This window comes from Eschrichtius robustus, chromosome 16, assembly GCF_028021215.1.
Source record: "Eschrichtius robustus isolate mEscRob2 chromosome 16, mEscRob2.pri, whole genome shotgun sequence".
Lineage (NCBI taxonomy): Eukaryota > Metazoa > Chordata > Mammalia > Artiodactyla > Eschrichtiidae > Eschrichtius > Eschrichtius robustus.
In genome coordinates, this window is record NC_090839.1 from 38,514,975 (window position 1) to 38,541,202 (window position 26,228).

General features: G+C 40.8%; 1 protein-coding gene across 1 annotated transcript in view; it reads right to left on the bottom strand.

Moving 5' to 3' along the window:
• PAK5 (p21 (RAC1) activated kinase 5) overlaps window positions 1-26,228 on the bottom strand; it is a 99,199-nt gene that overhangs the window by 25,856 nt on the left and 47,115 nt on the right. The window contains exon 2 of the mRNA XM_068523851.1: window positions 17,400-18,185. Within this exon, the coding sequence (XP_068379952.1) occupies window positions 17,400-18,185 (786 nt within the window). The remainder of the gene's footprint in view (window positions 1-17,399; window positions 18,186-26,228) is intronic.

Genomic DNA, 26,228 nt, shown 5'->3' on the forward strand with positions numbered 1-26,228 from the left:
AAGTCTTCATAAAGGCTTTCAGCTTTCTCTTGAATCAACATTAAGCTGAGAGGGACTCGACACTGATGTGATCCTGCGTCCACACACTGAGAAGTTTCTCCATCTCCTCCATCACTTTTCCATGCTTCTTCGATATTACTGGCGACATCATCAGCACAGCAGACTTCACATGTTCCATGATCTTGTCCTTGTTCTTCAGGATCCTGCCGATGGTTGAACAATTCATGTTATAAGAACTAGCGGCGTCTACCATCTTATTTCTCCTCGCTTCACTCTCTCAATTATTTTCACTTTTGTTTCCATCGTTATTGCTTGGTGCTTCTTAGCAGTACCAGCTATATCACTGTTGCTTTTACGCTTGCTTCTGGACATCCTGGGCTTGAAATAAAGATACTGTACAGTACAGTACACAAAAGCACAACCACTTGTAGAGGATGCACGCATGTGACAATGTACACCAGACATGTGAACCAACTTACGTGATTGGACATACGAATGCACGTTCACATCTTTGAAAGTTCACAGCTTGAAGGTTCATATGTAGGGGACTCACCGAATACGTAAAAGGGACAACCTAACTCCCTGTGCAAAGCAGCTTTTCGGACAATAAGATAAACACATACAAATCAGTATAAATGTATAATGTTTGAGAAAATCCAAAATCTGCAGGGCTGTGTGTGTGTATGAAAGAGAAATCTGCTTAGCCCTCAAAAGGATTCCAGGCAAGAACATTCTACTCTGATTGTGAAGAGTGGATTGAGGGAACTTAGTGGAGAGGATAGGGAGGACACACAGGGCAGGGGTGGGGGAAGCCAGTGAGGGGCTGCCATGACACTAGGTGTAAGTTCCAGCAATCACTCTCTGGAAAAGGTCAAGAAGGAGCTCTGGTCACCCCTGGAATGACTGAGGTCAGGGATGGTGAATATTCCACATCATACCACCCTCGCCTCCTTGCCCAAAGCAGAAAGTGCTAATAGATGAATACACTGTTTTGTGTAAGATCCTGATGATAACGAGAGTGTTGGATACATAGAAGGTGTTTGAAAAAGATTCGTTGATTGGACCTCCAGCACCTTCTTAACACAGAGTCCCAGGAAGTCTCTACCACTCTACCAGGATGTACATGGAATGACATTTACATGCCCACTCCAAGGATCCAGATTTGCTCTAAAATGATGGTTACTGGCTACATGTGGCTATTTAATTAAAATCAATAGAAATTAAAAGTTAAGATTAAAAAATTCCATTCCTCACTCATATTAGTCACATGTTAGGTATTCAAGAGTCACCACGTTGGACTAGATATAGAATATTTATAGAACATATTAGAATATTTCCACCATCGCAGAATGTTCTATCGGGTGGCACTGTTCTAGTTGAATTCATTGCTTCCACATTGTGGTCCATTCATTCATTCGTTTAGTGCACAGATTAATATTTAAGCAACCATTATGTGCTAGGCACCATTTCAGGTGCTGTGGGAAGGTCCAGCAATAATCATAATGGATGGTATTTCTGTTGTCCTGGAGTTGACATTCTAGAGAAGGAGACGGATGATAAACAAGAAAATTAATAAATATACAGTATGTGGTCCAGTAGTAATAGGTGATATGAAGAAAAATAAAGCAGAGCAAGGGGGTTGAGAGTAACAAGGTGCCATCTTGCATGGGATGGCCAAGGAAGGCCTTTCTGAGAGGTGTAATATGAGCAGAAACCTGGCTGAAGTGCGGGAGCAAGCCCTGTGACTGTGGGGGGCAGGGGTAGTCCAGGCAGAGGGCACAGCACACGCAGGATTCTGAGGCACACACAGGCTTGAGGAACAGCCTGGAGGCTCTCCTGGAGCAGAGAGGAGGCAGTTTGGAAAGACAGACAGAGAAGCGGTGAGGGGGCAGATCATACAGACCATGGCAAGGATGCTGGATGTTGCTGAGGGAGGTGGGAGCCACTGGAGGTTGCTAAGCAGAGGACAGTGACATGAACTTGACTCTCTGGATGCTGGAGAAGAGGCTTCGGTGGCAAGAGTGGAAACAGGGATGCCAGTTAGCTTACTGCAGTCAATGTAGGCAGAGATGAGGGTGGGTGCTGTAGATGGGGTGAGAAATGGGATCCAGAGTAGGGTCTGAAGATGGAGCTGATCCAATTTGCTGATGGATTGGATTAGAATATGAAGGAGAAGAATCAAAGATGACTCCCAGGATATTATCCTGAGGAGCAAGCCACTTAATAATATGAGGAGCATAGGGGCAGAAGCAGGCTTCTCGGCTGTGAATGAGCATCCAAGATGGCTCCCAGTGATCCCTGCCTCCCGACATGAATGTGTAGTCTCCTCCCTTATTGTATCAGGTTGATCTGTGAGAAAAAGAATATGGTGGAGGTAATAGTAAGTGTCCTCTGAGGCCAAAAAAGACATTGTGGCTTCTCTGCCTTCTCTCTTGGATCACTTGCTCTGGCTTTCTCCAGCTACCATATCGTGAGGACACCCAAAATCCTATAGAGAGGTCCTCCTGCCAAGAGCCAGCTAGAAACTGAAGCCTTCCACCAACAGCCATGTGCACCATATTGGAGGTGATCCTCTGTCCCCAGTCAAGCCTTCAGATTATTGCAGCCCTGCTGACCTCTTGACTGCAACCTCATGACAGACTCGAGGCCAGAATCACCCAGCTAAGCTAGTCATGGAAACCCACAGAAACTGTGTGAGGTAATAAATGTTCATTGTTGTTTTAAGCCATTAAGTTTGGGGATGATTTGTTACACAGCAATAGATAACTAAAACATAGGGTGAAACCCAGAGTTCCATCATGGCCACATTAAGTTTGAGAGAGCTATTAAGCATTCAAAGGGAGATGCCACTTAGGTGACTTAGACATGCCTCCAGTCCAGGGAAAAGTTGACGCTAAAGACATGAATCTGAGAGTCATCGGTCTTTAGCTGGTGTTAAAAGCCATGGTGTTGAATGTGTAAGAGAAAGTCCAAGGACTACAACATCTAGAGACTAAAAAGTGGAGAAGGAACTTGCAAAAAGGAGCAGAGAAGGAGTGGCCTGTGATGTAGGAAAGAAACTAAGGGACTAGGATGTCCTGAAGCCCAGGAAGGAAAGTATTTCAAGAAGGAAGGAGTGATGAACCACATCAAATGCCACGGAGAAGTGAAGTTGGATGCGGCATGTTGCTCGTTGCATCGGGCAACATGGTGGTCATCTGGCAGAACAAAGGCGTCTGAACCTCTGGCCCCTTGCACAGCATGAACAGGTGCCTCTTCAACAAGTCAGGGAGCAAGATCTGCACACAGCAGCCTCCTGAAAATTGCCATGGTACCATTCTCAGTTATGGACTGTCCATTGGCTCCCAGATCACACTGCTGGCCTCCTGTACTGCTGCACTCAGACAGCCTAGCATCAGCCAGCAGGGGCCGGGGTCCTGCTAAGCCAGGGCCCTGGCCTGGTTGCAGAGCAGAGAGAATATATTTGAAGGACATAATGAGGGCTGAATATTGATTCTAATGACTTGAGTCAAATCATTTAGCCTCTCTCAACCTCAGTTTCCTCATCTGTAAAATGAGGGTCATCACACCTCCCTCATGGGGCTTTTATGAGGCTTACCTGGGGGAACCCTAGAGCAGCCTGGTGTTTAAGAAAAGACTTTGGACTCAAAAACTTCTTCTGCCATTTACAAGTTGTACGACATTGGGCAAGTTATTTCAACTCCTGTGCTTCAGTTTTCTCACTGGTAAAATGAGAGCAATAATAATACTACCTACCAAATGATAATAATACCTATCTCCTTAGGTCACTGTGAACTCTAAAGAACTGAATACAATCAAAGGATTTGAACAGTAACTGTTCCATACAGTCTGTTAATTCATTCTGGGTAGTGTTATTATTATATAAAGTGCTTAGCACAGTAGCAGGAATATAAAAGAAAATAATAAATAGTAACTACAGTGGTAATAAGACTAGTGAGCATTTACCGAATATGTACAATGTACTGGTAGCATATATACTCCCATACATTAACCTTCTAAAACAATCAAAGTGTTCCTAATTATAATATATTCAGCACTGTATTATAATTAAAATGCTACATTTGACATCAAGCTGATTTTTGTCTAAGGTCCTGGATTTATGCCATACACAAGGAAAACTGGTGTGTGTATGTGCTGGGCTGAGGGGGAGACAAATGTCAGTGTAAATTAAATAATTCAATTCTTCCTTTAGATTAAGCTCCAGATTAGCCAAGCCTAGTCTAGTCACAAGGCCAGTGTGTGAGGGCAAGCGGGGACTGTGACTTTTACTTTTGAAAGTGTGTCCTGGGAGCCACCACATGCCATCATCTCCTGGTGTCTTCCTGGGAGGATCTCCTCCTGTAGTTTAAGTGAAACTGAATTCATTCCCCACAAGCATGTATAACTGGTCTCTGAAGAAATGTCAGAAATAAAAGGCTGTTTCCTGTAGGAATCGCATCCGGACACTGCTCTTCCTTATCAGAGTCTACTCTTCACGGCTGGCATGATGCATCAAGAAAAGGATGCTTGTATCCGGCCTTACATTTAGATCTTTAATCCATTTGGAGTTTATTTTTGTGTATGGTGTTAGAGAATGTTCTAATTTCACTCTTTTACATGTAGCTGTCCAGTTTTCCGAGCACCACTTATTGAAGAGACTGTCTTTTCTCCATTGTCTATTCTTTTGCCTCCGTTGTCTTGTAAATCAACCATACTCCAATATAAAATAAAATAAAAATTAAATTTAAAAATAATTAAATACAAAAAAAAAAGAAAAAGAAAGTAAAGGACGCTTGTCTGCACAAGTGGGACAATTTCCAGTCAGACAGAATGCAGAGTTGTTCAGTGCTAGCTAAATGTCTTCGAAACTAGGTCTTGGAGATAAAACGGTGCCATTGTCTTTCATGGCTGCTGGAAGAGGTGCAGACTCTTAAAAAAGCATTGGATGAGGAGCAAACACTATCACAGGAGACAGTTTTTGGAACCAGACTCAAGGGATACCAGTCAAAGGACAATGGACTTTTGGTTCCAGTGAGAGAATGCATGGTCCTCCCTCCAGACTCCATCTGCTCAAAGAGATGATGGTGGACAAACAGCTGGCTTTGGGAAGGAGAAATTCATAGGTGACTTTGTTCTGGTCACCATGTTGCAGAACCATGGCTCTCAGTTGGGTTTTGATGACCCAAGGTTTCCACGATGGTGACTATCGCTGGCCCACACGTTGGTGGCTGGCCTCATGATTTTTCACTCTAAGAGTCAAGCAGAAGGCAGTTAATCCCACTGTATTGATAAAGCTGAGGCTCTGGGAGGTGAAACTGTTCCCAAGCAATCTGAGGCCAGCTGCCCCAAACCTCCAAGAAGATTACACAACCTGATTCTTCGGCTCAGATCAGGCCTTCACCTCCAGTGGGAGGGTGTCCATATCCCAGCTGCCGGACACACTGGCACCACAGGTCTGCTTTCTTGCCTGCCTTGGCATTTCTTCCACTAGTTGTCACCTCCCTGGCCTACATAATCAAGGGTGGACATTCTCTCTGATAAAAAGTAGGGGTGTTTTACTGGGAGCAAAGTCGGAGCCCCTTCCATTAACCAACTGCTCTGTTAGAAGCCTGTCTCACAGGAGTAACTCACACTGATGTTAATAATGATACTTGACATTTGCTGAGTGCTTCCCACGTGCCAGGGACTGTTCCAAGCATTTCATGTACATGGCTACATTTAAATCCCAGTTACACAGTGAGATAAAGTCCTGTAATTGTTCCATTTTACAGAAAAGGAAACTGAGGCACCACAGGTTTAAGTAGTCATGCAAAGGTCTCAAAGCTCCTAAGAAGTCGAGCTGGGGTTCAAATCTAGACAGTGTCACTTTAGAACGTGGGTCCTTGATACCTTCTCAGAGCTATCTTTCAATGATGAAAAGGTAGACAGGGTCAGGACAGAGGTGGGCACAGTGTAGAGTGACTCCTACGGAGCTAAAGCCTGATTAGGGTGTTTCACTGGGGGTCCAGATGTCTGAGCAGCCTGAGGCCAAATGCAAGAACTGGGCCAGAAAATGATGGATGATAATGCCTGGGGGAGGGGGGTGAAAAGAAAAATTAAGTGTGTGTGTGTGTGTGTGTGTGTGTTAACAGTCTTGGCTTATAGAAATCAGCTCAAAATATACAAAAAAGGAATAATCATCACAGCAAAATGAGTTGCTCATATATACATAATTCACTGCTTTCATTTTTACTTTGGCCAGAGCAGGATTTTGTGTTCAGCTGCAATGTCCAAACTTTCTTCTGTGTGTTTGTTCAAGAAAGAAAGCCCAAGCTTTCTTCTATAACATGGTCTCCTGGCCCTTTTACATGGCTCTTAAACTGTTATAATTATTTAACTGTTCTACTCTAAATCATCTTTCCCATGATATCTTATAATTATAAATGGGTGAAGCAAAAATGATGAATTTGTCCATATATACTGTTTTGTACATATATACATGTTCATGTCTATAAGAGAGACTTGCAGAAGAGTGAAGCTTGAACTGGGCTACCTTTTCTACAAACTGATTTACAAATATATTCTAGAACAAAAGGAGTACATTTGGAGTCCACATGGGCAGGACTGTAGCATCTCAAGAGGGATGTAGGATTTTATCATCTAGTGAAACCACAGTGTGGTGAAATTGGACCAGGGAAAGGTACAGATATTTAATAAGCGAATCCAATGTGCCTCCCACCATCCGTGCCCCAAACCATGTCCAAAAGATCTATGCATGTAGTTTACCTTCTAAGACCTTATTGCAAGGGCATAGGGAGCAGGGGTGGAAAGCCACAAGGCAGGAGAGAAAACAATAAAGAGACACCAGAAAGGCTTCCCCCACTCCTCCAAAGAGAACAGTCCTGTGATTTTGTGGAAAAGTATCAATAATTTCATACAAGTGAGACCATGGTCTGCATACTTTTAAGGGTGATCTCCATATGGCAAGATGTAATAAGAGGAGAACAGTTTTATTTTGTAAATTATTACCCAGGCGGATATCACCAGACTGCCAAACTGCTTAGTTGATGTCACAGGACCACTAATTGTCATTGGAAATCAGATACGTTCTCAGAAGGAATTCTTGCTATAGGAATCTTTAAAAATACTGAAAAGACATAGAAAAAGTCTTAGTTTCCTTCCTCTAAAATGGTTAATAACATATATTCATTTTTTAGTTTCCCAATGCCTTTTAGAATTCAATATAAATTAAATCTTAAAGAAATGGGCTTTTTCATGTCTCTACTCAAACCCAATCAAAAAATAAGAAGGACCATAAAAACAAAAAAAAAAAAAAGCGGTATTATATGGGAATAAATAATCCTCAGTTAACAACTCAGCCAGATTCCCCTTCCACAATGAGCACATCTCCAAGGATAGGGCCAGTCACAGGCTTGCGATGTATCAAAATTATAAATAATTATAGCAATGAATTCATTTAATCAATCAATTTCACCAGTGGTGTGCTGGGGTGGACAGGGCATAAAACTCCACACAGCTATCAATTACTCCGATTACAGCTGGCTGCCAGCCAGAATTCCCCTGATCCATGTTAGTTAAATGCACATTAATCTGAATTTGGCAGTGTAATCAAGGACCTAACTGAACTGTGAAATTGAGTTCTGCAGTAGAACATCATTTGACCATTTTATGCCAAGGCTAGGAAAAAAGGCTCGGTGGGGGGAAGGAGAGAGGAAGAAAAGAAGGAAAAAAACCCTGCGGCAGCATCTATTTGTCACTGTGGCCTTCCGTGCTGGTGACAGGGAGGCTGCGGCTGGATTGTGCTGGATGTGTGTGTGTGTGCACGGGCAGGCGTGTTGTAAGTCTGCGTCCACAGAATGGGGACTGCGGAAGTTTCCATGAAGGATGGTGTCTCTCTATCCACTCCTTGCAGTTATAGGGGATGGGAAGGCAGCCGGTTCCAGTGCCTGAGTGTGATGATCCAATACACCTTTCAAAGTACAATAAAGCAAAGACACTGCTCATCCCCCAAATGAAAAAAAGCCAGACTGTGCGCTGCTTGTTCTCCACAAATCAAATGCAGGGTAAAAGTGAATCATAAGGCTCTGAGCAAGAAAAGGACATCTTAAATTGTCCTTACTTGACTCAAAGGGAAAGGTAACAGGACCAGGCTTGGCTTGGCCTGGGGAAAGAAAAACGTCTGCTTGTAAGGATTTGGGAGAGAATCAGTACCTAGCTTTCTCTGTAGGGACATTTTAGAGACTGATAATTAGGGGAAGGGGATTCATTAAACCCTGTGACCTGCATCCCTGCTGTTATGCTCTGCAATCCCACAGCAGGAACGCCACTGATGGTGGCCAGTCCCCACCTGCCTGGCCTGTGGCGGATGGGCTCCTGTGTCTCCATCCATGACTTTCCAGCCTCCACTTCTCCCGCTGAGGTGACTGCTGACACGAAAGCTCCGATTACAGGATGGTAGGGAGTTGTTCCACCTCCAATGACATCTTAATAAACAACAGCTACTGTCCCCGCTTGAGGCAAAACCATGTTCAGTTTCCTCTGAATTACTTATATTCATTTACTAAATGGAGTGGCCCTGTTTCAGAGCCTATTATATTGGCCAGATGACAAAGAGACACAGTACACACTTTGAGCTGGCATTCAATTTCAGTGAAAGAGGCACACATATCACAGCAGGGAGCAGCGGTCAAGAGCAGGGCCCAGTAGAACCTCAGGGATCAAGATGTCTCCTTAAGGTCCTGGTGCAAGGAACTTGGGAAGGAGGTTCAGTTCTGGATGATCAGACACTTGCTGGGTTTCCAAACTGCATGTAGCAGAAAGCCATTCACCATATTTAGCATTTTTGCAGGAAAATCTCCCACACCGTGAGGCTGGATTCCTATTTAGGCATGTAGGAATTTACATCTTATGACACGAAGTTTGAAGAGTTGTGTACTTCCCTGCCTTACAAAACGGATGGCAAATGCACACGGAGAGTTCTGACAAGTGGCTCATGACCCCTACAAAGAGGGAAACCCTAGTTATTTGAAGAAATGAATCAATCTCCCATCAGCAGGCTCAAGGGGACAGGGTATTTCGGGGTCTTCCTCCACCTCCGAATCAGTATATCCAATTAACCCCCCACCGTTGCTACTCCAAACTAAGGATGCATCCTCTATTCAAGAGCAGATTACTCTGACTCGTGATCTGTCACCGCCTGCAGGGACATGGTGGGGGGAAGGGGGTTGCACCTTTAGGGATTAGTTCACTGCTGTAGAATATGGTTCAAATGTGTCAGGGCCTCTAAGAGCACTGGGACAGACAATGCCAGGTTAGATTCATTTCGTTTTTAATTTGGTAACGGGAAAACCCACTTATAATGACCAAAATACAATTTACTTTGAACCACAAGAACGTTCATGGGAAGATGAGTTCATTCATAGGCAAATGATGCCGAAAGTCTCCATGAGAAGGGACAGATGTTAGACATGTTGTTCTGAATCACCTCTTTGATGTTTCATGAGCCTTAATGAACATCTTGCGGGAGCCCATGTGTAAAGGAAGGAAAATCTACAGGCGATACTATCCATTGTTATATTAAGCAATTAAGCACTTTTCTCTCTCCCCCTGCCCCCCTCTCAGATTTTTGATGCAGCCCATCAGATTTCAACATCCTTGTCATTTCACTACCCATCAGGCCCTAAAGTATCTCTGAAAAGTGTTCTGCTGGGTTCCTTAGTAGATTAGGAGCTACAGTTTTGTTCCTGGAGCCTTGGTTGAATCTGGGTGTGACAAGTACCACAAAGAACGGTGAGACATTAAACTGTTGATTCAGGAAGGCTGAGCACACTGGTTCAATTGCTTTTTCCTTCTAGGAAAAGCAAAGTGAAGCTGAGCAAGGAAAAATCATTGGACTGGTGACCCCAGAAGGAAGGTCTAAGGAACCATGTCACTGTTTTTCTTGCATCCTCTCTCTTCACTCAGAGATCCTTAATATGCTAGCTATTTGGGATGACCTGGGCCCAGCATTGGTCACTTTGCTGCTCTGTGCAGTGGAGATGAAGAGGGTAAGGTAGAGGGATTGGTTGGCAGGAACCATCACAATTATGCATCTATAGAGATGATGGCTCTTGCCTTAATGCTGCTAAATTTTCTGTTCTCTCTTAGCAGCTGTCTTCCATAAGAAGTCTGAGAATGTCATGTCCATTCTGGAGAGTAGAGAAAGCACTGGGGTGTCAGGATTGGGGTCCTCAGGCCAGTTCAGTCGCTAAGGCTCTGCATGCCCTTGAGAAGTCACACGGCTACTCTGGCCTTCCATGACCCATATCTCTAAAGAGACTACAGTAGTAATTATGAGGCTGCACAGAGTGGCCGTGGGGGCAGAGTCAGATAGAACCTGTCCCCATATTTTGAAAATATGTAAAAGATTATACCGACAGGATGCTCCTGTGACTGGCGAGAGCAGATATGGTGACATGTTTTCCAACCAGAAATATTCCTGAGACTAAGGGCTAACACTGAGGGCTTGCCATGTGCTAACTCCTTTACATTTATTAAACATTTTTCATCCTCAGGACAAGGTCGAAGTAGGTATTGAGACACCCTATTTACAGATGAATGAACTGAGGCACAGACAAGATCACACAGCTAGAAAGTGCTGGAATCTTGGGGATCTGATTCTAGAACTTGTGCTCTTCAATGCCTTCTGTAATGGGTGAGAAAATCTGGTCTGCCTTTTATAAAATCAAATAAGACCATCATTCAAGGTACAGTGAGTGCGTAGGAGAGCCTCAGGGATCGCTACTCTTAATGCTTCCTTTGCAACCCATGGTCCCAGCTTTACCCACAAATCACAGTCTGCCGATGCTAAGGGGCTTCTTAGAGGATTCCAGCCTACCAAGAACAGACAGAATAAAGTGCATTCCCACGCACCTCAAATCCACCTGTGAATCAGCACCCATTCTTTGTCAGAAAGGTGAGGGCTGCCTGTGGTGTGTGCATCTAGGCCCCAAGGCCTCATATCCATCTCTCTGCTCCTTGGTTTTCTTGGTGGAAATGGGAATGTTCTGGAATAGGTAGGCTTTAGAGTGAGATGGACCTAATTTTGGATCCTGGCTCAGCTGTTTGTCTTCATATCCTTGGGACGTCCGGAAAGATATAGTCTCTTTGAGTCTCAGCTTCTTCACTGTAAAAGGGAGATGATCTTGAATTCTTCCAGAGTTGTTGCGAGGACAAAATTGGGTCATGCTTGTAAAATGCCTAGCACAGTGCCTGGCACACAGTAACCTCCAGCGTCACATCACAGCCATCATCCATCTACACACTATACACACAGACTGATGTATACAGACGATGCATATTAATAATTAGGCTACTGTAATTGTCAACTTATTTAACCTCACTCAACATCATAAGGCAGGGGCAGTCTTTATTCCTATTTCATAGATAAAGAAGTAAGGGCACAGTTAAGCAGTTTATTCACCCAACTGTAAGTGGCAATATCAAGACTCAAACCCAGGGAGTTTATCTCCAGAACCTATAGCCTTGACTGCCAGAAAGCATTTGGGGAACGACAGATAGAGAACAGGGCTTCTCAGCTGGAGTTGCTTCTGCTCCCCCTGCCCCATATGACATTGGGCGCTGTCTAGAGATATTTTGGTTGTTACAGGTGAGGGAGGGGTGCTACTGGCATTTGGTGAGCAGAGGTCAGGGATGCTGCTAAATATCCTACAGTGCATGGGGTGCCCCACAACAAACAATTACCAGGCCCAAAATGTCAATAGTGTCAAGGTTGAGAAATCCAGCTATAGAATGCAACAGGATGACACAAACCAAGGGGACGTTATTGCTGCAGGCGTTAGAAGGAGCTCGTAAGGAGCCAGGTTAAGGAGTGTCACCGCAGAAGCTATTCCTGTGCCATTGGGGATGTAGCCAATGTCCGGCTGAGGGGGTTGAGCCCAGAAAGCTGGGTCCCAGCTCTGCTATGAGCAGACTGACTGGGCTGTTTCCTGTTCAAAGTTCTAGAACTCCCATGGGATCAGCTGAGGCTCAATTTTAGTGGAAAGCCTGTATTGATGACTTCTTCCCTTGCCCTATCCTGCTTTTTTCCTATTGCTCTCTCTTCCTCAATAAATCACCTGTTCCAGAATCCCTGTCTCAGGTTCAGCTTCTAGGGATACCAGCTGAAGAACATCTGCTTTCCTGAAAAGTCTCCAGCTGCCCATCAGAAGTGCTGTCAACATCATTCTATCCCTTCTTCCCTCCCACTGGCTCTGAGGAAGCAGCACTTTTCTCTTCTGGTATTTAGAGTGTAGATCACTTATCTACACTCTAAATACCAGCTTCTCAAATCACAGGGATGGTTGCTACACAGCCATTTTCCTCAGCATCCTTAAAGGTCTCTTTTTCTACTAACCCTTCCTCTCACTTCATGCATCCCAGGTAACCTCCAGAATTTACAGGACTGTGAGGCTCAACAAGGCAACACACGGATCTGGCAGCCAGCCAGTGTTTCGTGAACTGGCAGATCTGGGATGACGCTGGGGGCTTCTTGGCAGTTGGAGCCAGAACAAGGGATGGATGTGCCGGGCCAGCACCAGACACCCAAGCCAACAGCCGCCTTGTCCCTGGAAAGCATTGGCATGAGCAAAACCAAACGCACTGGAACAGGGTCTCCAGCCAGTTTCCCTCCCTATAAGGCAGCCTTGTCTGCAGGGGAGGGTGGAAAGCAGTCTCTCTCCATATCTGTTTTGGTAATTCTGTGATCTGAATGGTGCTGTATGGATATGGTTTGGCTTTATCTTTTCCCCCAAGGTTTCATCTGCTCAGCCCCAGCAAAAAAAAGCATTTAAAAGTACAGAGATGGATGCCAATATCTACAGATTTCATAACATCCTTTATTCCTGTCACACTAATGGGAAAGGTAGGTACATAACATTGGAGGAGTTTTTTACTGTGGGTTAACATTTTTTAATTTTTTTTTTTAAATTTAAGCCAAAATGTAAAGCTGGTGTCGCACACACACACACAACCACACACACACACCCCTCCTCATTTTTGCTCTATCTGGAAACTTACTCAAGTTTCATGCTTTCTCTTGTTATTGGAGATGTGAACATTACCCACCAGTTTCTAGAATTTTCCATGAGCCAAAGTCAAATTATCTGAGTCATGATTGCTATTTCTTCTCTCAGCAGGAAATCCGAATGTGATTGGTAGATTTTTAAGAGTCTAGTTCTAAGGACACAGGCACCTAAGTCTTTTTAGAGAGATGTTATATTTTTAATCAAGTAAACGTTTTAATTACTAACAAACAGGCCTCCTACCTCCTACCCTCCCACAAGACCTGCTCATGAATTTCTCACGGGTCTCCTATGAAACATGGAGAAGCAGCTTACTCCTTTGGAGTTCTGATTATAAGGACTGAAAAACACTTGGTAGGAACTGTTATGGGTTTTTTTTTTTCTTTTTTTTCTAAGCCACAATAATAGCCAAATATAAAGCAAGTCTGCTTTGCCTTATATTTGGAAGTCTGCAAGAAGACGGAATCAGTGAAGAATTAAGCAATCTATCCCCTCCCTCCCTCCTTCCTCCCATCCTCTTCCTATTCCTCCACTTAACCTAAAGTTTTGGTGGCCACTGGGACCTCTCATGGGTTTTATTGGCAAATGCAGTTGAACCCCTAAAACTACATATGCCAATATAATGGGAAAAATACTGAACTGGGAGAAACTGCAGATTTAGATTCTTGTTCTTCTTTTGCAACCAACTAACTGTGAAACCTTAAGTGTGCCATGTGACTTTCTGGACCTCACTTTCCCCTTCTGTGAAATTAGTAGGCAAGGGATGCTGGTGGTTATATTAAATCTCAAATGCCTCTAGGGATTAGGCTAATGGGAAAAATTAATGAAGTGGGCTGGGCAGAGCCTGTCCCTTGTAATGGGGCAGCTTTTACCTCCAGCCAATTCTATTTCCAATGCTATGTGAAAATGTGGGCCCAGGGATAACAGGTTGTCCCATTTTTCATAAGAGAAATCTGAGACCCAAAAGCTGAGAATTCTAAGTGAAATATTTTGATTTTTCAGATGTTGAAAATGACTATTGGGTGACTAAACATGTCAATGGGCCAAATACAGCTCCATGACTGAAAGGTTAAAGCCTCTGGACACAATTTTCTCAATGACCATGACCTAAAACAGCTCCCAACAACAAGCATTCAAATATACCATACACACAAAATCATATTTGACCCTGAATAGCCAAAGCAATCCTGAGAAAAAAAAGAACAAAACTGGAGGCATCACATTTCCTGATTGCAAACTATATTACAAAGTTATAGTAATCAAAACAGTATAGTTTTGGCACAAAAACACACTTAGATCAGTGGAACAGAATAAAGAGCCCAGAAATAAACCTCACATATATGGTCAATTAATTTTTGACAGAGGAGACAAGAATATACAATGGGGAAAGGATAGTCTCTTCAATAAATAGTTCTGGGAAAACTGAATAGCCACGTGTAGAAGAATGAAACTGGACCACTATCTTAAACACAAAAATCAACTCAAATGGATTAAAGACTTGAATATAAGACCTGAAACCATAAAGTTCCTAGAAGAAAACATAGGAGTAAGCTGTTTGACATTGCTCTTGGCAATGGTTTGTTTTTAGACTTGGCATTAAAAGCAAAGGCACCAAAAGCAAAAATAAACAAGTAGGACTAAATTAAACTAAAAAAACTTCTGCTCAGCAAAGAAAACCACCAACAAAATGAAAAGGCAACCTACAGAACAGGAGAAAATACTTGCAAATCACATATTTGACAAGGAGTTACTATCCAAAGTATACTGGGAAATAATAGTGAGGAATTCAGTAGTAAAAACACCATATTATCTAATTTAAAAATGAGCAAAGGACCTGAATAGACATTTTCCTGAAGAAAACATACAAATGGCCAACAGGTATATAAAAAGGTTCTCAACATCACTAATCATCAGGAAAATGCAAACCAAAACCACAGTGAGATACCACCTCACACCTGTTAGGATAGCTATTATTAAATAGGTAAGAGATAACAAATTCTGGCAAAGATGTGGAGAAAAGAGAACCCTTGTACATTGTTGATGGGAATGTACACTGGTACAGCCACAATGGAAAACAGTAAGGAAGTTTCTCAAGAAATTAAAAATAGAATTACTACATGATCTGGCAATCTCACTTCTGGGTATATATCCAAAGGAAACAAAATCATTATCTGGAAGAGATATCTGTACTCCCATGCCCATTGCAGCGTTATTAGCATAGATATGGTATGGAAACAGCCTATATGTCCATCAACGAATGAATGGATAAGAAAATGTGAATCAAAGAAATATATATATACAAAGGAATATAACTCAGCCTTAAAAGAGAATGAAATCCTGTCATTTGCAATAACATGGAAGAAGCTGAAGGGCTTCATGCTAAGTGAAATAAGCTAGATAGAGAATGACAAATACTATAAATGGCATCATTTGTATGTGGAATCTTAAAAAACAAAGGAAGAAGTCAAACTCATAGAAACAGAGAGTAGAAAAGTGGTTGCCAGTGTCTAGGAGATGGGGAAAAGGAAGAAGTTGGTTAAAGGTTACAAACTTTCAGCTATAAGGTCTGAGGATCGAATGTATAACATGGTGACTATAGTTGATAACACTATATTGTAGAAATCTGCTAAGCAAGTAGAACCTAAATGTTCTCACACATAAACAAAAAAGGTAAACATGTGAGGTGATGAATGTCTTAACTCAGTGAGGGAAATCCTTTCACAATGTATATCAGTTCATCATCTTGTACACTTTAAATATCTTATAATTTTGTCAATTATACCTCAGTTAAGCTGAAAAAAATCACATTCTTTATTCCTAAAGTAACCACTGATATTCAAAAACCAGAGAATGTAACTAGATTCAGCTACAGAATGTATTAATTTGCTTAGCTCACTCTAGAACTATGAAGAGGTTCCTTTGGTTGAGTGATGTGCACAGTAAATCGAATAAACGATCTCATGCATCATGACACATGCATATGGCTTCTTATAACTTTGTTGGTTAGTTGGACAGACTTCTTTCCAACCATTGCCCTGGCAAGAACATAGGAAGAAAAGGCAGTCATGATACCCTGATCATGGGGATTCAAATAAATAACACAGTGAGATGGAAAACATTCTCAATATTTAAATTTTAACTGGCAGTACATATTTCAGGTCTTTATTTCCTCAAGATTTATTTTTAAGTTTATATATTGGGAACTAAAGTGATAACTTTTTTTGCTTTTTCTAAAGTATGGCTTAGTATGACTAAGTATGGCTTAGTCACTCCCACCATGTCCCTAAAAGACTTCAACATCTTGGATTGGGTTTATGAGAAATAATGAGCAAAGGAAAAATACTGGGTATTGACAGTCAATCAAACAGATGATGCAGGCAGGCTTGCCTTTCAGGGTTTGCTATGCAGCCCTATCAAGCAGTTGAAGAGACAGTATTCGGTGAAAGGTCCATGATCACGCTTCAAGAAGTCAAGTCTCCCTCAACTGGCTCTGAAATCTAGAGCCCACTGCCAGAAGTCCCATTTTCACTTTGCTGTACAGGGGAGGGAACGAAAAAATTTCTAAGTTACTCTGGGAAAATAAACCCCTGGCACACTTTCCAAGGCATTTTTGCAAAGCCAGTAACTCCTCCAACAGCCGTTCCCAAACTCTGGGATATCACGGACCAGCCACATTTCAAAGCAAATTTGCCGCAGCTAACATTAGAAATAAAAAGTATCAAGAGAGGAATTACAATAAGACAAAACAAAATAAAAAGCACACCAAAGAAGGCCCAGCAGCCAGATTCCATCTATTATCCCAAAGTTTCATACGAAAAAACAATGACATTTGAATACTAAACTAGTAGAAAGAACATACTCTTAAAATGCGGGACCATCTCTTGAGTTGAACACAATGAACTTTATTAAAAACTTACCACGTTAACCTGATTTTTTCCGCCTGTCCACAGTTCCACGTAACCTTTATTAGAATGCACGAACCACTGTTACTCCACCTAATGGTCTACAATTGTATACTCCTTAACACAGGACTTAGTGCCATGTGAGCACATAACATTTATCATTAGTATATCAGAATATCTTTCAAATACATAATTTTTTTTTGCCTTTTAACCAGAAACCCTGTAGGAGCTCCTAAATGGCTTTGATTTTAATGAATAAATGTGCCTTGCCCTAAATTCTCTGCCCTTGGGGCTCGTGGGTGGAAATCAGGTAGAATTTTGATATAGATTCTCACTTATAGACAGATTGGCACTCTAGAATCTGTATAAGAAGGTCATGGGAGCACACCTTTGTGGAGACCCCACACACCAGAAGGAAGGAGGCAGTGGACGTTACCTTTGGAATGCACATTGTGGGCTCGGACAAGCGAGGGTAGGTGTAGGAGCTGTAGGAGTGTCCTTGGGGGTGGGTTTTAAATGCACTTGCTCCGAAGGGCATCATGGGTTCCTGGAGCCCGGAGCCTGACCGTGACCTCTGCCGCATGGTGGGCTGAGGGCTTGTCTGACTCAGGTATGATGACTTTGGCCTCCTGTCATAGTCATCCAGGCTGGGTCCCCACTCACTTTCACTGTACGCCAGGCTCTCCTTGGAGCACCCACTGGTCCCTGCAGTTCTAGAAGGCATGAATTGGAACGGATAATCCAGAGGGGAGCTGCTTGAGGCTCGCTGGTACCCCCACTTGAGGTCACTGTACTCACTGGGTTTGCTCAGTGAGTCCAAGTGTGTGTGATAATCAACAGGAAACCTGGCTCTGTTGGATTGCAAAGGCTTCATCTCAGAATAGTAGGCTTCCCCATGTTGCATTTTCATTACGTGCCCATTTTGCTTGACCGAGTGGCTGCCTTTATAAAACGGGTCCAAATCATCTCCATAGAGACTCTTTTCTTTGTACTTTTCCGTCGCATAGTCAGCAGTGGTATCAGATTCGCTGGAATACTGTGAGAAGGTGAGGAATCCATTTTCTTCCCGATGACCTTGACCATGGCTGGAGGCTCCCTGGTCTGGGGTGGGCGGGCTTTCCTTCCTTAGGGAGTTAGAGCGGGTCACGGAGATGTTGTCGAAATCCTCCAGCAGGCCATTGATGGAGGTTTCCTTGCAGGGTTTGTTTCCTCTAACGATTGTCTGGGAATAAGAAAGGGAACACTGTTTAAAGAAAACATTTCATGCTTTCAAACTGATGGAAGAATCCCACCCCGAATCCATCCAATTTAAACCACAGAGGAAAATAGGCCCCAGGAACATTTCATTAAAAAAGATAAAAAAGTCTGTTGGTTGATTTGACTGGTGAAATAAATCAAATATTAAACAATCATCTCAAACTGCAAATTCTTCCTTACCTATCTCAATAGAGAGATCAGACATCAAAAAACCATTTAGAAGACTATATATAGGATATTATTGTCTTATTTTCCAGTTAATTTTCCTCCACTTAATAATAAACCCTAGCTACCTAACAATAAACTGATGATTATAATTTTAAGTCTATAACTCTTTTGTTATAAAAGGTATATTTATTATCTTTTTACATTCGTTATCCAGATTATTTGCAAAATCAAATACATTGGTACTCGAATAGTAACATACTCAGAAAAAGGTGCACATTTTTTTATACCTTTTTATGGAAGACACATAATAATTGAAGTTATCAGATTTTATAGAAGAGGAAGAAACTTTCTGAGCTGTAAATAGGGAACCGCATGAAGACTACTTGTATGATTTAATTTGTGATCAAATGTGATGTTCTTATTAAGTATATAACTGTAATGCTTTCTTGGCCACACTTCTGTGTATCATTAGTATCATCACTGCTGAATTTTGGATAGCTTGGTAATGATGTGCTTGTACACAAATCTTAGTGACAAATTGCCAAGCCCAAATGTTCCCTATAATGAGCCTAAATAACACTGGAATGAATAACAGGAACAGAAAGAATTCAGAAACTGCTTACAAAACCAGTCAGCTGCACCTTGACAATAACAAGGTTTTCAATAAAATATGACGGGGGTGGATAAAAGAACAAAGAACAAAGTGTGACTTCAGACTTCGGGATTTCAAGAGAAAAACACCTTTAAGAAAGTAGCAAGGAGTTCAAAGTTATCTCAGTTAGAACAATAGATTTCAAACTGGAAGAATAAGTCAAAGTTGTCTTAGAGCATATGTTTTTACAGATCAGTGCTTCTCCAACTATCCATAGTGAAAGACAAGGTTTGGTCTTTTTTCCCCCAATCAGTCCTGGACTAAAGCCTTTGGTCTCTACCCTTTTCTTTTAAATAAACGTTTAAGTCTGGAGTACTTTCAGATTAACAGAGAAACTGCAAAGAGAGTTTTCATATATCCCTCACCTAGTCCCCTGATTGTTAACATCTTGCATTACTATTAACTAAACTCCACAGTTTATGTAGATTTCATTAGTTTTTCCCTGGTATTCCAGGTCCCATCCAGGATACCTCATTACCTTTATTTGTCAAGTCTCCTTAGACCTGAGACAGTTTCTCAGACTTTCCTTGTTTTTGATGGCCTTGACAATTTTACCGGTCAGGTATTCTACAGAATGTCCCTCAGTTGGGTGTGTCTGAAGTTTTTCTTATGGTTAAACTGGGGTTATTGGTTTTTGGGGAGGAAGATCACAGAGTAATATACCAATTTCATTACATCATATCCAGGGTACACACGGCTCACCACTGATGATGTTGCCCTAGATCACCTGGCCAAGGTCATGGTTGCCTGGTTTCCACACTGTAAAGCTGTATTCCCCTCCCTTCCCTCCCGCTTTCCACATTTCACTCTTTAGAAGCAAGTCACTAAGTGCAGCCCATACTCAAGGGGTGTCAAGTCAAGATCTACCTTCCTGAGAGGGTATATCTACAAAAAGTACTTGGAATTCTCCACAGGATACTAGGCAAGTCTCCCTATTTATTTATTCAATCATTTATTTGACTCAGTAGGGATGGAATCATGGATATTTACTTGTTTTATACTTTGGGTTATAATTCAATACAGACATACTTCATTTTATTGTGCTTCACTTTATTGCTCTTTAAAGATTTTTTGTTTTTTACTTTTTTTTTTTAACAAATTGAAGGTTTGTGACAACCCTGCCTCAAGAAAATCTATTGGCACCGTTTTTCTAACAGTATTTGCTCATTTCTTGCCTTTGTGTAACATCCTGGTAATTCTCAAAATATTTCCAACCCTCCACCAGTAAAAAAGATTAGAACTCGCTGAAGCCTCAAATGATGGTTAGCATTTTTCAGCAATAAAGTGTTTTAAAATTAAGGTATGTACATTTTTTTAGACATAATGCTACTGTACACTTAACAGACTACAGTATAGCATAAACGTAACTTTTATATTTACTGGGAAACCAACAAATGTGTGTGTCAATTTATTGGGGTATTTGCTTTACTGCAGTGATCTGAAGCTGAACTCGCAATATATCTGAGGTTTGCCTGTACTATGTTGGTTTGTTGCTCAAATTGTTCCAGCTTTGGTTATTAAGAGTTCTTTCAGATTGGCTGCTGTGTCCCTATGAAAAGACCCCACTCTTTTATTTTTTGAGCATTTGCTTACTTTCTGGCACTATAAGGTGCTCCAGGCTCATCTTGTATTTTCCCTGTCCTTGCCCTAAAATCGGCCATTTCTCCAAGGAGCCTTGGTTCCATTTACTGGAGAATGATATTAGAAACCAATATCTGGGTGCTGGGTATGCACATTGCTACTGGGTGTCATTGTTTCCAAGCCTCTCTCAGTAAACAGAGCTATGAAATATGCTTATGTAAAGTCACCCACGTACACACACATCTATAATTCTATAAATCCAGCTCTATCTATATTAAATTAAACCTGAATTCAGACGGATATCTCTGAATCTAATCTAGTACCACATGGTTCATTCTAGCTTTCCCCCTTACTTGTCTGTAATCCCCACTCTCCCAACAGTGAAGAACCTGGATTCCATTATCTGCTGTTCATTTACCCATTCAATCACCGTAGATACGTACAGCAGTTTCAGAATTATGAACCCACACCACTATGGGAAACAACTGTGCCAACTAGAGTATAGTGTTTATGTGCAGGGTTTTTTTTTTTTTTACTTTAGTCTTACAGTTTGCTTTCAAATCACTGTTTTTAAAAGTTACTTAGGTTGGTGTCTTTTTTCCTCACACCCCCTTCAAGGAGGTTATGTCATACACGTGTAATAATAGATTCTTTTGTCACACTCTGCATTCCATCTTGGGATGCTCTGATCTCCTGGTTGACTTTTTTTTCTTTTTAATTGCATATATTAGTTCACTTTTGGTGCCAGAAAGTTCAATGGGAATTGACAAATGCAAAGCATCATGTATTCACCACTGGCAGTGCCATACAGATTAGTTCTACCCTCTCTCTCCTCAAATCTCCTGACCCTCCCCTAGTCAGACACTACCACTCCCCAAACCGTGTTTTTCATCCTTACAGTTTTGCCTTTTCCAGGATATCACGTGAACAGAACCACACATTTTGGAGTCTTTTGGTCTTCCTTCTTTCACTTAGCATAATACATTTAAGGTTCATTCAGGTTGTCCTGTGAATTAATAGCCTATTCTTTTTTTCCCCGATTCCCTTTTATCACTGAATAATGTTCCTTTATATGGAATGTTGTAATTGTTTTTGCAGAGAGGGGTATACATTGATTGATTGGTTGCCAAAATAGGTGACGTTTTGTTGAAGCATCCCCCAGAGAAAGAAAGAATCATATATCATATATATACTTGGACCTCTTCTCAGAGCAATGTCTATGCAACCCCCAACAGATAAACTTGGGAGAAACAATACCCACGAACAGGAAAGAGGGAGCAGCCTGGGAAGAGGCAAAGATGAAATGGACAGCTTCTAATGCATTAAATATGAATGCTAATAACTCACCCTCTAAAGTACCAAGTCTGTTCGAGCAGCCTCCTATTGCACTGCAGGTGGGTCTTACCTGTTTACACTTCTCGTTCTCTATTTGCTCAGGTGCTTTTCAAAGCCTCTGAGACACATGTACTCTTACTTCCTGTGGATTTAAACTGTTGGCCTCCTCTTCTGTTCAATAGTGTTTGTAGTAATTTTCAAGAAAATAGTATCCATTTGTTTATATCACAGTGTATCTACTAAAGGTCTTTTTAGCCAGCATTCTGGATAGAAATTATCCTCTGCACATTCCTACAGATTACCCACTACACATTCAAATGTCTTACATTTGAAAAAAATTAAAAACCAAACAATTATAAACAACTATTTCACAAACGTTTTTAATTGCCCAAGTATGTTTGTTTAGATTTCCGTGGGGATTAGAGGGTCGCTGTTTAAGCATACAAATTAACCTGTGACCTCAGAATTGGGGAGTTTGCGGTTTCTGTGCACTTGTCTTGAATAGCCAAAGTATGTTCAGTTTACATGTAAAATTATAGTAGTAAACCCAATCCACAGAATTCTATACATTTGTTAATATGGAAGTAGAAATATTAATATTGCTATGAGCTAAATGCTATTTAGAAGAAAGATAAAGACTATTTACTGAATAAGAAATATTTCAAAAAAACAAGTAGTATGTATTTATTACCCTTGTTTTGAATCTTAGGCTCACAGCACTTATCAGCCTCGTGGTACTGGGCAAGTTACCTAACCTTTTAAGTCACAGTTCCTAATCCATAATATGGCAAGAATAAATCCTTGCCTCATAGGGTTAATGTGATGATTTAATGAAATAACATGTGCAGAATAGTTGGCATGATTCCTGGCATACTAATAGTAAGTACTAATAATGGCAGTCATTTCACTATTTTATGGGAAAATTTGCTTTTAAATTAGGTTGATAATAATTTAGGAAAATAAGAAGCTGCAAACAGATAGAAGAAATAAATCTCAGCTTTATACACTGGAAGAAAAAGGATAATTGATGTAGTAGACTCCAAAAAATTATTATTAGTAATTTTAGATAGAAATGTCTTGAATTTAAACAGTTGAACCTCAAATTACTTCCAGTTGTTATATATACTAAATAGATACTTCTTATTAGATCTAAAAAATGGGATACTTTCAAATAAACCCCACCTCCTTTCCTGTTAATATAAAAGAAGCCTGAATTCTAACTTGGGTAAGATGGTGCTTTGGGACACTAGTCCACCATCTTCTCAGTCTGCTGGCTTTCTCAATAAAGTCATTATTGCTTGCCCCAAAAACTCATCTCCTGACTTATTGGCCTGTTGTGTGGTGAGCAAAATGGGTTTGCACTTGGGAACATACTCAAAGTGTATTTTCCAGATTCTTCTATAATCAGGGTTACTTTTATAATAAAAAAAGTTAGACTGGGCCATGTTTTTCAGTATAATAGGATTCAGTAGTGTATATATATATATATATATATATATATATATATATACACACACACACAGAGTATTAAATATATAATTCATATTTTATTAAATATATATAGCATAGTGTTAAATATATTATATACACATAAATAGTGTTAAACATGTACATATTGTGTACATTTTTGATGTTATAGTTGGTTATTGCTATAGTTGTTCAATATTTCCGCCTTCCCTATGAAAGCGGAAATACTTATGTTTAACCAAAATGAAGACTTTAACAGAGCTCACCATTTTGGAACATCTTCTATAGCATCGTGATCTTACCATGAAGCTCCAAGCCTTGGAGTTATTGATGAATAAAAGCTGAGTACCACGGAAATGAATGTACGGTTGCAGACATTTGAAAAGAAGAAAATCTTATCTATAGTGAAAACAAACAAACAAAACTCCAAGAACTGAAAGCACAGTCTTTTAGCATTTTCAATGCTAAAAGGAGACCCAAAAAAATGCATTTGAAAATGTTTACTGAAGGTGTACATGAATCCCTCTTAAAGGAAACTTTTCTCTCTTTCAATGAAAACTATTAAATCAGTGTTAACAAGAAGGGGCTTACAAAATGTCAACCTTAAAAATAAATTGTTGACCCACCCTCCAAAAATTTTTTAAAAAGAAGAGTATAATAACCTTATGTAATCAGAAAAACCAGTTAAACTAGAACCGAGGCAATATGTGTTTCCGTGACACGGGTTTCACTTTAAGGAATCCTAAGCAGCAAAGTGATGATAATGAAATCCAAACACAGAATTGTACAACACGGTTTAACCAGGCTTCAAAAGGTAAGAACCGCTATTTATTACTGTCAGAATGTGATGTTTATTAAAGCAAGATTGTGTAGTTTTGTAGAGATCAGTAAATACAATAATTGCAAGAGTACCAGTAAATTTCACACTGCAAAACAGCCGAGCATTAAAAATCAATGCAACCCAATCTACTTGAGTTTAGTGCTGTGGTTCTCATTGTCTCTGCTCTGTGCCTGGACCAGCTCAGCACTGGCCCTGGCTCCTGGTGACAGAGGCCATATTTCATGGTGCTCCTTCCTCAGGCTGCTGGCCGGTGATAAGCTATAATGGATCTGTCCCTAAGAACAGCTGTCTCCCCTTGTTCCCGGGAAGAAATGAAAAAGTGCCTCTGCTCTCACAAACTGTATTAACCTTGACAATAATAAAGTGTGTAATTAACAGCTTTGCCCTAATAAAACCTCACATTTCTTTTCCAAAACAATGTCTTCTATCATCCTCAAGAATGTGTTTCATTTTGTCTTTCTGGTAAACACTTCTCTGGAGGTGAATAAGCCAAATAGTCCCCTGACTCAAGAATAAGCCAGGACCTCTCAGAAAATAATCGACTTTTAAACACTCCATCTAAATTCTTACTCTCTTTGCAGAGAACCAATTCCCTGTTTTTATTAAGGAATGTGGCTAGAAACACCTGAGTACATAATCACAACAAAAAGACCTGATACACTTGGATTTTTATGTGAAGAAATGTAGGCTTTTTTAACATCAAAAGAACTCAGACCTATTTTCTTTCAGTTTTCTACATACACTTTTTTGTTGTTGTTGTCTTTTTTTTTCATTTTTTTAAAATCTTTGTTTTTTAATTTTTTTTTTAAACATCTTTATTGGAGTATAATTGCTCCTTTGGTAACCACAGGGGGTGGAGCTAATTGAGCAAGTAGTTGAGAATCACATATTCCTGCAAAACATGAGAATTATGAGCAGGGTATCTCAGAGCAGAGGGGGTGATGAGGGTTTCTAACCATTAAAACCCTTTAAAATAAATTACGCAAAAATCTTAATCACGTGGAATCCAAATAAGCCAATTCCTTTACTAAAAATATTATTATGTTCTGCACAAATTATTAAAAAAAGTAGAATGTATCTAAGGAAAGTTCTGTGAATTTTGTGGCACTCAAGATTTCCTCATTAAGGTAATTGGAAAATGTTCTATTGTTGGCCATTTTCTCTGCCTTTGAAAACACAATGAATCTGACACATTTACTCATCAGTTCCATACAAGGATAACCCCTGAAGGTGACTATTTATTGTTAACTTGGCTAAGCAAACGTGTAGTTTATAGCCCTGGTTCTTGATGCTTGCAATGCGAGGCAGCTGGGCTGAAGTCAACTGAAGCCAGTTTGCCCAGAGTTAATAGTCAGAAGGGCTTTATGTTTGTATTTAAAGTCAATCTGAGACTATGAGTACCATAATTGGGAATTTAACTGTTACCTGCTTGCCGTTTTTTGCTTCTGGTGTCTAAGTAGCAATGAAGTTTATGGAGGCATCTCTGTTCAGTAATTTATCCATTTAATTAAACCAAAAATCGTTTCTAGGTGCAGGGAGTGCTCTGAGATGAATGAGACAATATCCCACAATCTGTTTCTTAATTTGAGCATAAGATGTAAGAATTTAGTATTTTTCTTTACGCTCTCCATGTGCTATATTCACATCTTAGCCTGGCTTCCTCAAAAGCAGAGCTGAGACAATGGCTTGCATGTGAATAGTTTATTTTGGAAAGTGAGGTCAAGGAACAGCAGGGAGAGTGAAACAGGGAAGGGGGGAAGGCAATTCGGGGGTACATTATCAAGCTGGTTGTCTGTGGACAATTAGGGGTCAATTCTCAGTCTCAAAACTGAAGATTCAAGGGAATGAAGATGCAAATATTCATCTTCCCATCTCCTCTGTCAGAATGGCTGAGAGGACCCCCCTATGCATGCCACCAGGTGGCAGTAAAAAAAATCACCAGGTCCAAAAGCGGAGTGGTGCGA